The sequence below is a fragment of the Vulpes lagopus genome, chromosome 6 (assembly GCF_018345385.1).
Source record: "Vulpes lagopus strain Blue_001 chromosome 6, ASM1834538v1, whole genome shotgun sequence".
Classification (NCBI taxonomy): domain Eukaryota; kingdom Metazoa; phylum Chordata; class Mammalia; order Carnivora; family Canidae; genus Vulpes; species Vulpes lagopus.
This window is the reverse complement of record NC_054829.1, coordinates 25,256,983-25,270,022: the sequence shown is the minus strand read 5'-3', so window position 1 is coordinate 25,270,022 and position 13,040 is coordinate 25,256,983. Positions and strand designations below refer to the sequence as shown.

The following is a 13,040-nucleotide window of genomic DNA, read 5'->3' as shown; positions in this document are numbered from 1 at the left end:
AAACCACATTGTAAAAAAATAAAACAACACAAATTACTGCTTTGATCTCTAGGCAGATCACACAGCTCATGTTTGGTGCGATGGATTTAATATCCAAATCGGCATTCACAATTTCGTAATTCTCACTGCTTCTTTCTAAATCCCACATGCCCTAAAGTGAAATCATAATCACACTTGAAGCTGACCCGTAAGACAGTGTTCAAAATTCTAATCACTTCACCAAAAACAGATGTTCAAATTAAATTCAGCTAGAAATTCACACACACACACACACACACACAAAACCCAAGCTAGTTTCATAATATTTATACATTACACAATAACCATGACTTTTAGTAAAAACTCATAATGAAGTGTTAAAAGACGGAGGAAACTTAAAAACTCAAATTGTCTCAAGAAGAGATGGGCATTAAGAGGTTATTATTATTCATCACTAATTGGTTAAATGTTGCCTCAGAGGAAAGAGACTGGGAATGGGAATGGGTAGGGCAGGAACTTCCTTTTCACGATCAACCTTTCTGTAGCATTTGATTTTTGAATCTTGTTCACACTTTGAGAAACAGTTTTCGGAAGCTGACAGCATTTTGGTATCTGACAGGTGGCTACACACTACCTTAACAAGAGTGATGTTCTCCTGCCGCATAAATTAAGGTTAGAGTGCCATTCAAGGTCTCCCTCCTTCTTCACAGGTGAGAGGGCAGCGTGACTGGACCTCTCGCAGGGGGGAGGAGGAGTTCTCCAAAGCCAGGAACACCAGAGCTAAAACGCAGATTTGATGTTTTTTCCTGTTTGTTTTGTTTTTTAAGATAAGTAACTTTGCAGCCCGCAGCAAATGACCCGGGGAACGTCTAATGGGTATGCTGTTACCCAACCAACCTAACGATTTCTTGAGGACATCGCAGTCTTCCGTGGGCCACGGTCTGGTGCAGGTCCCCAGGGGCGGGGACTCCCGGGCGCAGGCCCGCCGCTGCAGGCCCCCAGGCTCCGGCTCCACCCCGTCCCCTCCCCCAACTCGCGGGCCGAGCCCGGCCGCCCCGCCGCACGAGGCCTCCGGCCGCCTCCTGCGCAGCGGGGTCCCAAGCACGCCCGCGGAGGTCGTCACGGCCTCTCCGCCGTGACAAGGCTCCCGGGACCGTCCTCTGGACGCGTGCCTTCCCCCGAGTCCCCCTGAAGAGCGCCTCACCAACTCCAGGCCACCAACCGCCTCGGACGCCGGGCGCGCGCACGTCGGCTCGCGAGGCTCATGCACGCGCCACGAGCCTGCGCAGCGGAGGCGACTCGCTAGGAACGAGCGTTCGTCGGCGACACGCAAATGCGCATGCGCACCGGCTGTTCTCTGATTGGGAGGCTAGGTGGGGGTCTCCAACCGCTGGTACCCCGAACTCTCCGTCCTTCCACCTCGTTAGCATGATGTGAAAAGCTGTTCCCGGCAGTTTTCACTTTTGCTTTTCTCGTTTTCCTTTCCTCTTTCTTCCTTCGCGCCTACTGCCTACCATTTAATTCAATTTGCGTTTTGTAGGTCTTTGACTAGAAGGTCAACTCTCTGAAGGTGGGGATTTTATCTATTTTGTTTACAGTGCCTGTCCTGTTAAGGTACTCAATGGGTGAATAAATCCACAGCCTCCCATCTTCTGTAGTTACAGCATTTCAGAGGTGGAAGAGACTTGAGAAACTAGCTCAACCCTCTTAATTTACAGGCAAGGACACCAAGACTCCTTTCATTGACTTTTATTGATGTTCCTAATGCCCTCGCAGCTCCTTTTCTAACTGATGAGAACTGTAAGAACACTGTGAGAATAGGTGTTTGGGAAATTATTAACCAATCCTGTTTTTGCTGTCTCATTTTCATTGAAACCTATCACTTTCAAAAATTGTAATTTATGACAAGTCCAGTGAGCATTTGCTGTATACCTGTTTAATGGCTGACCAAGACAAATTGGGAAACGTGAAGGGCTGATGAAGCAAAATCCTGATTATTGCTTGTAGGGCTGCTGTAACAAAATACCAGACTGGCTTAAACAATAGAAATTTATTTTGTCACAGTTTTGGAGGCTATAAATCTGAGGTCAAGATGTTGACAAGTTGATTTCTTCTGAGGCTTCTCTTCTTGGCTTGTAGATGGCTGTCTTCTCCCTGTGTCTTCACATGTTCTTTTCCTCTATGCATGTACATGCCTGTGTCCAATTTCCTCTTTTTTTAAGGACACTGGGGCACATTGGGTTGAGGCCTACTCTAATGACCTCATTTAACCTTAATTACCTCTCCAAAGGTGCTATCTCCATATAGTCACATTCTGAGGTACTGTTAAGACTTAAACACATGAATTTGGGGGTAGGCAAGGTAAGTGTGATACAATTTAGTCCATAGCATTGCTTTATATGAAATCCTTGCCCAGAGGAGAGGAATGACAGCAGATACTCCAGAAAAGTAAAAGTAATATGTCTAAAATGTCATTTGAACAACTAACAAATTGAAATTGTGGTATTTGTTATTATTAGGTATGGAATTTCCGGAAGAAAACTGCATGGAAACCATTTTAAAAAGTGATTCAGAGTTAACTGCTTTTTCTTTCAGCTCTCTTTAAATTACATTAAAATTCTCTTCCCACAGATGTTTACTGATATATAACCTCTTATATTGCTCAAAATGAAGTTCACCAAAAATAAAGACAGGACCCTATGCAGAAGGTTCTAGTGTAGCTTTATTTATTTAGAACTGTGTAGAGTTGTCATCTTTCTATCATACATATATTATACAGTAATATTCAAATACCTATACTAACATAACTTACTGACCCATTCTAATACTGAACACAGACTAGTTCTATAATAACAATAAAAACAAAGCCAGCGAGTTTATTTTAGAAAATTTAAATTCAGGCCATTATTTCACAATTTGGAAATCTGAGTAATCCAACTTTAAGATGACTTTCTCATTCCTGAAGTTTGCTCTGTCGATGTGTGATTTGGGACTTCCTTTTGTCTCAAGCCATTCCTGCATAAGACGCACTTTGGAGACGGGACCTTGCAATTGTCCTTGCACTGTGCCCTGGTCAGTGTTCTGGACCCAGCCAACCAATCCCAGCTTTTTACCCTCAGCCTAAGGGAAAAAAAAATACAAGAGAGAGTAAAATCCAGTGAGATTGGACAAAACAGTGAGACTACAATCTGTTGCCAGAATCTTGGCCTAGAATCAAGCCACTGAAACTAATTTGATGTTGTCCAGAACAGTCAAAACAGAACTACAGCAAGGAGAATCTCATTGACCTTAACATGAAGTGTTGGCCATTTGACTCCACTTCCTTCTTCTACCCTATAAAACCTAGGCACTAGAAATTTTCACTATATAGTCAATTTGGTTAAGTACTAAAGACTTAAGTACTAACGCAAATCAGATGCTTTCAAAACCATTCCCTAAGGCTAATTGTTGTTAGGATACTGGGCTGTATCTTGCTCATTTTCCCTTCTCCTAATCAAGAATCTAGTGGGTATATTAAATAGAAAAAGCCTGAAGTTATCTGATCCTTCTCTTTGTCTTCAGCCAAGACCACACCTAAACAAATCCAGATGAATGAGTGTTCATTGTATCTTTAGAGATCATTATTTCCTGGGCAACACATTCATTTGTTCTCACTTTAGAAAAATTGTCTAATCCAAGGTATTTATGTTATATCCAAAGTCCACTTTCTGTCCTCCTCCTAGAGAAGGAAAAAGCATGTAGTGATCAGTCTCTGAACATCAAAGCTTCATGAGACTACATAACTATTAGGTTTTCACTTGACTTTCTTCTCTTCTGTCTAAATAATCACACCTTTAAAGTAGAATAAGTCTATCAAGACCATCTAATCATTGTAGTTGCTTTTCTCTTAGTCTTTCCAACATTTTTTCCTCTAAGTCATGAAACTGTGGAACGACTGAAAAACTGGGAGAGGTAGCAATGTTTAGAGATAATTTTTTTGGTAAAATTTGCAAGCAGAAATATTAGAAAAGTTATCATTAAAGTAACTTATCTAAATGGAAAGAATCAGATTACAAAAGAAAATGGGAGTTACCATGACTGCATGCCCAAATGCCAGAGGAGTGACCTCGCAAATATGGGAAATTGCTGCAGTCGGCCAAAGAAAATGTTATGCACAGCAAAACCATGTTTGATGAGAAACTAAAGTATCTATCAAATCAGTTATGTTCAAAGCAAAGACATGTTTGTATAATGAACAAAAAGAGACTGCAGTCAAATAACAATTTAAGGGATACAGGGGAAATTAAGGAAGGAAAAAAAATAGAAGATACCTAAAGCACATATTAAGTGCGAAAGATGGGGGTCATAAAAAAAGGATGCAGAGAATAGATTTTAAGGAAGACTACATCCAATTGACTTTGTGTAACAATTGCACTCTTCTGCTTCAAATTAACCTAGGAGAACTGGCTATCCCCAGCTCTTTCAAGTTAACTCACATGGTAACTAGCTATAATGATTATATTGAATTTTGAGCAGTAGTTTATAAAGTCAAATAGATATACTTTTTAAAGATTTTGTTTATTTGATTGAGAGAGAGAAAGCATGAGCAGGGGGAAGAGCAGAGGGAAAAGGGAGAAGCAGGCTCCCTACTGAGTGGGGAGCCAAGGACATGGGGCTCAATCCCATGACTCTGAGCTGAAGGCAGACACTTAACTAACTGCCCCTCCCAGGTGCCCCTCAAGTAAATCTTTAAATTGCAATGTGATTTATCTGAACTCTTAAGAGTGAAAAAAAAAAAAAAAACCCAAATGTGACTGGTATTAAGGATGGGAATTTCCGGTAGGTGGTTTTGTATTTTGTTTTTGTTTTTTTCTTAAAGATTTTATTTATTTATTCATGAGAGACACACACACACACAGAGGCAGAGATACAGGCAGCGGGAATAGCAGGCTCCATGCATGGAGCCCGACGTGGGACTCGATCCCGGGACTCCAAGATCACACCCCGGGCCAAAGGCAGGCACTAAACCACTGAACCATCCAGGGATCCCCCTCCGGTAGGTTTTAATTGTGCATTTGATTCTGTTCTTTTTTTTTTTTTTTAAGATTTTATTTATTTATTCATGAGAGGCGGAGAGAGAGAGAGGCAGAGGGAGAAGCAGGCTCCATGCAGGGAAGCCCGACGTGGGACTCGACCCAGGGTCTCCAGGATCACACTCCGGGCTGAAGGCAGCGCTAAACCGCTGGACCACCGAGGCTGCCCTGATTCTGTTCTTATTTTGAAATGATAGTATAATGTTGCTGACTCGTGTTCCATTTTGAATATCTAAATAAGCAAGTAGTGTTTGTTCCTAAGAAAAATCCAAAAAGGCTAATTCTTCCTCATAGTCATATTCTGGAAACATTATTTTAAGGAACATAATCACCAATTCCAGTTTCAATCTAAAAAGAAATTCCCTTCAGATCAATAACCTAGACTTCCAACTTAGGAAGCTAGAAAAAGAAGATCAAGCCAAATTCCAAACAAGCGGAAAGATAAAAATAATAAAGATTAGACTAGGAGTTAATAAAATAAAGCATAGAAAAAAAGAGAAAAATCAATGAAACCATAAGTTGGTTCTTTAAAAAAGATCAACCAAATTGCCAAGTTTTTAGCTAGACTGATAAAAAAAAGAGAGAGAAGGCTCAAATTACTAAAATCAGTAATTAAAGAGGGGACAGTACCACTAACCTTACAAAAATGAAAAGGATTATAAGGGAACACCATAAACAATTGTGTGCCAACAAATTAGATAACTTAGATGAAAAAGGAAGATTCCTAAAAAGACTCAAACTACTAAAACTGACTCAAGAAGAAATAGGCAATCTGAATAGACCTATAACAAGTAAAGAGATTGAATTAGTAATTTAAAACTTCCCACAAAGAAAAGCCCAGAACTAGATGGCTTCACAGGTATACCAAATGTCTAAAGAAGACTCTTTCACCAATCCTTCACAAACTCTTCCAAAAAACAGAAGAAAATTCCCAAATCATTCCATTAGCCAGTATTGCCCTCATATCAAACTTAGGCAAAGACATCACAAGAAAAGAAAACTATAAACTAATATCACTTATGAATATAGACACAGGGATCCCCGGGTGGCGCAGCGGTTTGGCGCCTGCCTTTGGTCCAGGGCGCGATCCTGGAGACCCGGGATCAAATCCCACGTCGGGCTCCCAGTGCATGGAGCCTGCTTCTCCCTCTGCCTGTGTCTGTGCCTCTCTCTCTATCTCTCTGTGACTATCATAAATAAATAAAAATTTAAAAAAATGAATATAGACACAAAACTCTCCCACAAAATATAAGCAAATCAAATCCAGCAACATATAAAAAGGATGGCACACCATGATTCATCCCAGGAATGAATGGACAGTTAAACAGAAAAATCAATACACCATAGTTTAAAAATCACATTTTTAAAAAAAGATTTTATTTATTTTATTTTTTTTTTAATTTTTTTTAAAATTTTTTTATTTATTTATGATAGTCACAGAGAGAGAGAGAGGCAGAGACATAGGCAGAGGGAGAAGCAGGCTCCATGCACCAGGAGCCCGATGTGGGATTCGATCCTGGGTCTCCAGGATCGCGCCCTGGGCCAAAGGCAGGCGCCAAACTGCTGCGCCACCCAGGGATCCCAAAAGATTTTATTTATTTATTTGACAGAGCAAGCGAGCACAAGCAGGGGAAATGAGTGGCAGAAGGCAAGGGAGAAGCAGGCTCCCAGAGAACCTGATGTGGGGCTCAATCCCAGGACCCTGAGACCATGACCTGAGCAGAAGGCAGACACTTAATGGACTGAGCCATCGAGGTGCCCCTAAAATTCATATTACTTAAAACACAATATTAATAAATAAAGTAAAATACCATATTAATAAATGAAACAAAACAGATGATCAACTCATTAGATGGAAAAAAATTGACAAAATCCAACACTCAAACTAGGAATAAAAAGGAACATACTCACCCTGATATAGAAAGCATCTGTGAAAAACCCACAGCTCACATCATATCTAATGGTGAAAGATTGAACAGTTTCTCCCCATGATCAGGAGGAACAAGACAAGTGGCTCTTGCCACTTTTATTCAATATTATACGGGAGGTTCTAGCCAGGGCAGGGAAAAAGAAATAAAAGGCATTCGGATAACACACTTTGCATGACCTCAATCTTTTAAAATTCATTAATACTTTAAAAATGAAATAAAACAATAAAAAACCACAATAAGATACCATTTCATACTCATTAGAATGGCCCTAATAAAAAAGACAATAACAGTTGTTGACAAGAATCTAGAGAAATTGAAATTCTCACACATTTTTAGAGAGGATATACATGGTACAGCTGCTTTGGAAAATAGTTTGGCAGTTCTGTAAAAAGTCATACATAGACTTACTAGGTGACCCAGCAATCTACTCTTAGGTATATATACCCAAGGGGATTGAAAATGTTTACATAAAAACAAATATATAAAGGTTCACAGCATCATTATGCTGTGAATAATTAGATATTATATATCTAATTTATAAATTAAATTTTATCATTAGTAGGTCTGTATAGGAAAAAACATAGTATATATAGGGTTTGGTACTAACCACGGTTTCAGGTAATCACTGGGGGTCTTGGAATGTATTACCTGCAGATAAGGGGGGCTTAGTATACTGATACATGCTATGATATGGATAAACCTCGAAAACATGTTAAATACGGCAAACACAAAAGACCACATATTACATAATCCCATTTATATTAAATGTCCGGAATAGGCAAGTCCATAGAGACAGAGATGAAGTTAATGATTGCCAGGGGCTGCAGAGGGATGGGATTTCTTTTTGGGATAATGAAACATTCTGGAATTAATGCATAACTTTGTGACTACACTAAAAACCACTAAAATCCACTTTTATTTAAAAGGGTGAATTTTCCAATCAAGAAATGGGCGGAAGCCATGAACAGACATTTCTCCAAAGAAGACATACAAATGGCCAACAGACACATGAAAAAATGCTCAACATCACTTGGTATCCGGGAAATACATATCAAAACCACAATGAGATACCACCTCACACCAGTCAGAATGGCATGAAATGACAGGTGTTAGCGAGGATGTGGAGAAAGAGGAACCCTCTTTCACTTTTGGTGAAAATGCAAGTTGGTGCAGCCACTCTGGAAAACAGTATGGAGGTTCCTCAAAGGGTTGAATAAATAGAGCTACCCTATGACCTAGCAATTGCACTACTGGGTATTTACCCCAAAGATACAAAGGTAGTGATACAAAGGGGCACCTGCACCCCAATGTTTATAGCAGCAATGTCCACAATAGCCAAACTATGGGAAGAGCCCAGATGCCCATCAACAGATGAATGGATAAAGAAGATGTGGTATAGGGACACCTGGGTGGCTCAACCATTAAGCGTTTGCCTTTGGCTCAGGGTGTGATCCCAGGATCTGGGATCGAGTCTTGCATAGGGCTCCCTGTGAGGAGCCTCTTCTCCCTCTGCCTATGTATCTGCCTCTCCCTCATGAATAAATAAATAAATCTTTAAAAAAAAAAAAAAGATGGTGTGGTATAAATATACCATGGACTACTATTCAGCCATCAAGGAAAAATGAAATCTTGCCATTTGCAATGATGTGGATGGAGCTAGAGGATATTATGCTAAGTGAAATAAGTCAATAAGAGAAAGACAATTATCATATGATCTCACTCATATGTGGAATTTAAAAAAACAAAACAGAGGATCATAGGGCAAGAGAGGAAAAAATAAAACAAGACAAAATCAGAGATGAAGACAAACCATAAGAGACTCTTAATCATAGGAAACAAATTGAGGATTGCTGAGGGGAGGGGGAATGGGGGTATGGGGTGACTGGGCGATGGACATTAAGGAAGACACGTGACGTAATGAGCACTGGGTGTTATATAAGACTGGGTATTATATAAGACTGATGAGCCACTGATCTCTATCCCTGAAACCAAGAATACATTATATGTTAATTGAATTTAAACAAAAATTTTAAAAAGTGTTAATGATACAGAAAAAAGGGGTGAATTTTATGGGATGTCAATTATATTTCAACTTTTTAAAAAGTCCCTTTGAGTATTCTCATCATTCATTCTAGGAATGAGTGATTGATGATATTGAATTAAGAGGCCAGATATCAACAAACAAAGAGACTGTCATGAAAGAAAACAACTGTTGAAATGAACACATGGTTAAATGACTGTAAGTAATAAGGAATAAGCTCCAAGTCTAATGCAAAAGAAAAAGAGATGGTATTTTCCTTGCAGTTTTCCAAATCAATATTTGTTGCCTGCATTCTTTTATTGTCTCTCTGAACTGGGGGGGTGTGGAGACAGTAGAGAAAGATGGGCTATCTTACTGTCTTGTCCTTTTCCCTCAAAAACTTCAATTAATCTTTGAGGCTGTCATCCCCATTTACTAAGTCACAGGAATTTACCCTGCATAATTGGTACTAAAGCTAACTGCAACATAACTTTTGCTATGACTTTTCAAGAATTCTTTCTTTTTAAAAATATTTATTTGAGAATGAAAGAGATAGTAAGAGACAGCATGAGCAGGAAGGAGAGGGAGAAGCAGACACCCCACTGAGCAGGAAGCCTGATGTAGCGCTCAATCCCAGGACCCTGGGATCATGACCCAAGCCAAAGGCAGATGCTCAACCGACTGAGCCACCCAGGTGCCCCCAGCAATTCTCTTTCAACAAGCACTTCATATATGAGTATGAAACAGGAGGAAATGATTTGCAAGTGATTGGAAAAAAGAGGTAATGACATGTAACATTCATATTTCAAAGATTGCAGGGTTGAATTTTATGTGCCACAGTACCAGGAATGGGACACTTGGAAAGCTCTGCAGTCTTGACTCATTATCTTTGGGGTTGGCCATACATGAAGAAGGCAAAAGCCAGATATCCCTTTGACAGAGACAGAAGGAATATTGAGATTGCAATTACGTGCACATGTCGTGGGAAGATTAGTGACAATAAAGCCATCATCCATGGTTAGCTCATCCGCACAATTACTCCACAACACTCTACTAGGAACACTAGACCCACATCCAGTGTCACCATTACCTACCCTGGAATAGATAGAGTATTTTCATTAGAAAAGCTTTAGCCCGGAAAGGTAACTCTTCTTTCAGAGCCATAATAAGCAGAAAGAAATCCAGTGGGGGAATGGGCAAGGTTGACGAAGTGAAAGAGGTCTGAAGAAAATCCAGCAGCTTCCTACAGAGGAAGCAATTACATATATTTCATAAACATCATGAGTTCATCTAAATGCCCCCTGATCCAAGCACCTGAGTGGCTCAGTCAATTAAGTGTCTGTCTGCCTTCGGCTCAGGTCATGGTCCCTGGGACCTGGGATCGAGTCCTGCATTGGGCTCCCCGTTCAGTGGGGAGCCTGTTTCTCCCTCTCCCTCTGCCTCTTTTCCTCCCTCGTGCTCTCTCTCTCAAGTAAATAAATAAAATCTTTAAATGCCATCTGATCAACGTTGTCTTTCCTACAAGAATCGTGATCTGGTTTGATAAGACCACAACAGGGAGAACTGGGGATGCCCTCAATTCCCCTTGGGAAGAGAGAAGCTCATTAATATGTGTCTGGTATTCTGGTACCCCCATCAGAAACGAACGATGACAACAGCACATGATTCTGCCATTTACATTGTCTTTTGTCCACTCCAAAGCATTTTCATTCCCACCGCTCTACAAACCACCATGCAGCTACTAGATAGCCAGTTTCCCCCAATACACATTTGTCAGGAACACTGTCTCTTGTTTCCATGCAGGTAACGTAGGTATGTCCCCAAAGCCTGTAGGACACATACCTGAGTGTACTTGCGGAAAAACACCCCTTGGACCTTCCCAAAAATTTCATAATCCACTGATATCAGGGTGTCCCCTTCTGCCATGTTCATGCCCACACCTGTCAGAGACCAGAAAAGCAGAAAAGCAAAGGACTCGTTATCCTATTCCAGGACCTCAAATCCCAAGGAAGAAAGGGTCAGACCCACACTTCTCCATCTGTAACCACTGCGACCTTTCCCTGACATTGTGGTCCTCGAACTTCAGAGCACGTAAGCGGATACGTGCCAGCGCGGGCGTGCTCAGTAACAGGAAGACACCTGGGCTGAGAAGCTTGGGGTCGCAAGTGCCCACAGAGTCCCCTCTGGGGCAGTTACCTGCTTATTCATTTGCCTCCCTACACCTATCCCCGTCCGGCTCCCTCTCCATCCCTTTCTCTTCCCACGGACCCAGCTTCCATTGGCCACCAGAATCCCCTTCTACTAACATTTTAGGGGTATCGAATTATGGACACGCTACGGGGCCCCTTCCTAGGCTCACCCTCCTCGTCCTCCTCTCGGGCGTTCAGGGCAGCACGGCCGACCAGCACGCCAACGGTTCCCACTGCAGGGTAGCCTCGGCGCCCGGAAGCCTAGAGAGCGGCCCCTCCTTCGCTGTCTCTCATGCCCATCATCTCCGCCGACCAATCAGAAGTGGAAAGGCTCAGCCAGAGCCCGCCCAGGGGGTGGGGCTTCCAAATACGGTTGTTTGGGAGCACTGGCAAGCCTAAGGTTGGGGATCTGTCCAGAGTCTAGGCGCTGATTCTACAGACCCAGGCCTCACCTCACCTTGGTCACTAAGCGCAACCCTGCTCTCTTTTTCTGGAAAAAGGCGTCGATGAAGAAGCACCTGAAATAAATTCAACCACTCAACAACTACTTACTGAAAGCTTTCTGTGTGCCAGGCACGCTTTTAGGTGGTTGACCTACATTAGTGGACAAAAAGGATCACTGGCCTGGATAAACTTAAAATCTGGGGATGGGAAATAGACAATAAACATTGAATACACAAACACATAAATTGAATAGGACACATACAGGCATTCCTGGTCTCACTGCACTTCACAAATATGTTTTTTACAATTGAAGGTTTGTGGCAACCCTGCATTGGTGAAGTCTAACAGTACCATTTTTTCCAACAGCATTTGCTCACTTTGTGCCTCTGAGTTGCACTTTGTTTTTGTTTTTTGTTTTTTTTTTTAAAGATTGTATTTATTTATTCATGAGAGAGACAGAGAGAGAGGCGGAGGCATAGGTAGAGGAAGAAGCAGCCTCCCTGCCCGGAGCCTAATGTGGAATTTGATCCCAGGACCCCGGAATCATGACCTGAGCTGAAGGCAGATGCTCAACTGCTGAGCCACCCAGACATCCCTCTGAGTCACATTTTGGTAATTCTCACAATATTTCAAACTTTTTTTCTTTTCTAAAATTTTTTGAGAGAGAGAGAGAGAGAGAGCATGAACAGGGAGGAGGGGATGTGAGGCTCAGTCCCGGGACCCTGGGACCATGACCTGAGCCAAAGGCAGATGCTTAACCGACTAAGCCACACAGGTGCCCCAAACTTTTTCATCCTTATTATATTTTTATAATATATCATATATATTTCAGCATTATTATATATAAAAAGGTATGTACATTTTTATTTTTATTTTTTTTTGGTATGTACATTTTTAAAGACATAATGCAAATGCATACTTAACAGACTATAGTAGAATGCACTGGGAAACCAGCATATTTAAGTTATATTTCTATTTGACTCACTTTATTGCAATATTCACTTTATTGCAGTGATTGGAATAGAGCCCACAATGTCTCTGAAGTATGCCTGTACCTTTCTGCCCTTTTTCTTTCACTTCTCCTCAAATTTGGGGTCATGCCCCAGTCTGGAATTGGTAGCAAGGGGGTAAGTGAATGGGAGGTCCCAGAGGACATTATTCCTCCTTTTGTGCTTATGGAAGCTACCCACCAGATTCTACCTTACTAAAAAAAACTCCAAATAATGCTTACCTAAATTGATTGATCACAAGCACAAGCAAAATAACCCATGGCTCCAGAATCACAATTGAATCAATCAGGGACACCTGGTGGCTCAATAGTTGAGCATCTGCCTTGGGCTCAGGGCATGATCCCAGGGTCTGGTATAGGGATCGAGTCCCACATCAGGGTCCTCATAGGGAGCCT

The 13,040-nt window shown here is 41.4% G+C and overlaps 2 protein-coding genes across 7 annotated transcripts in view; both read right to left on the bottom strand.

The window, feature by feature from the left end:
* MLH3 (mutL homolog 3) overlaps positions 1-1,261 on the bottom strand; it is a 31,651-nt gene extending 30,390 nt beyond the window's left edge. For 3 of the 6 annotated variants that reach the window (XM_041758406.1, XM_041758407.1, XM_041758411.1), the window contains exon 1: positions 1,184-1,261. In XM_041758406.1, coding sequence (XP_041614340.1) covers positions 1,184-1,245 — 62 coding nt within the window. In that variant the 5' untranslated portion in view covers positions 1,246-1,261. Of the gene's footprint in view, positions 1-613; positions 760-876 lie in introns of all 6 variants that reach the window. The other 3 variants (XM_041758408.1, XM_041758409.1, XM_041758410.1) reach the window with 3 other exon arrangements.
* A 1,422-nt stretch (positions 1,262-2,683) lies between these two features.
* ACYP1 (acylphosphatase 1) lies at positions 2,684-11,465 on the bottom strand. The gene is made up of 3 exons (XM_041757672.1): positions 11,362-11,465; positions 10,845-10,942; positions 2,684-3,099 (listed from the first exon to the last, which is right to left on the bottom strand). The coding sequence occupies exons 2-3, from the start codon at positions 10,932-10,934 to the stop codon at positions 2,884-2,886; spliced, it is 306 nt and encodes a 101-aa protein (XP_041613606.1). The 5' UTR covers positions 10,935-10,942; positions 11,362-11,465; the 3' UTR covers positions 2,684-2,883.
* Positions 11,466-13,040: the final 1,575 nt, after the last annotated feature.

Excerpts from the sequence above, each read along its gene's own strand:
- ACYP1 (XM_041757672.1), bottom strand. The coding sequence starts at position 10,934 with ATGAACATGGCAGAAGGGGACACCCTGATATCAGTGGATTATGAAATT. Across the intron at positions 3,100-10,844 it reads TTTTCCGCAAGTACACTCAG|GCTGAGGGTAAAAAGCTGGG; the intron begins GTATGTGTCCTA and ends TTTTTCCCTTAG.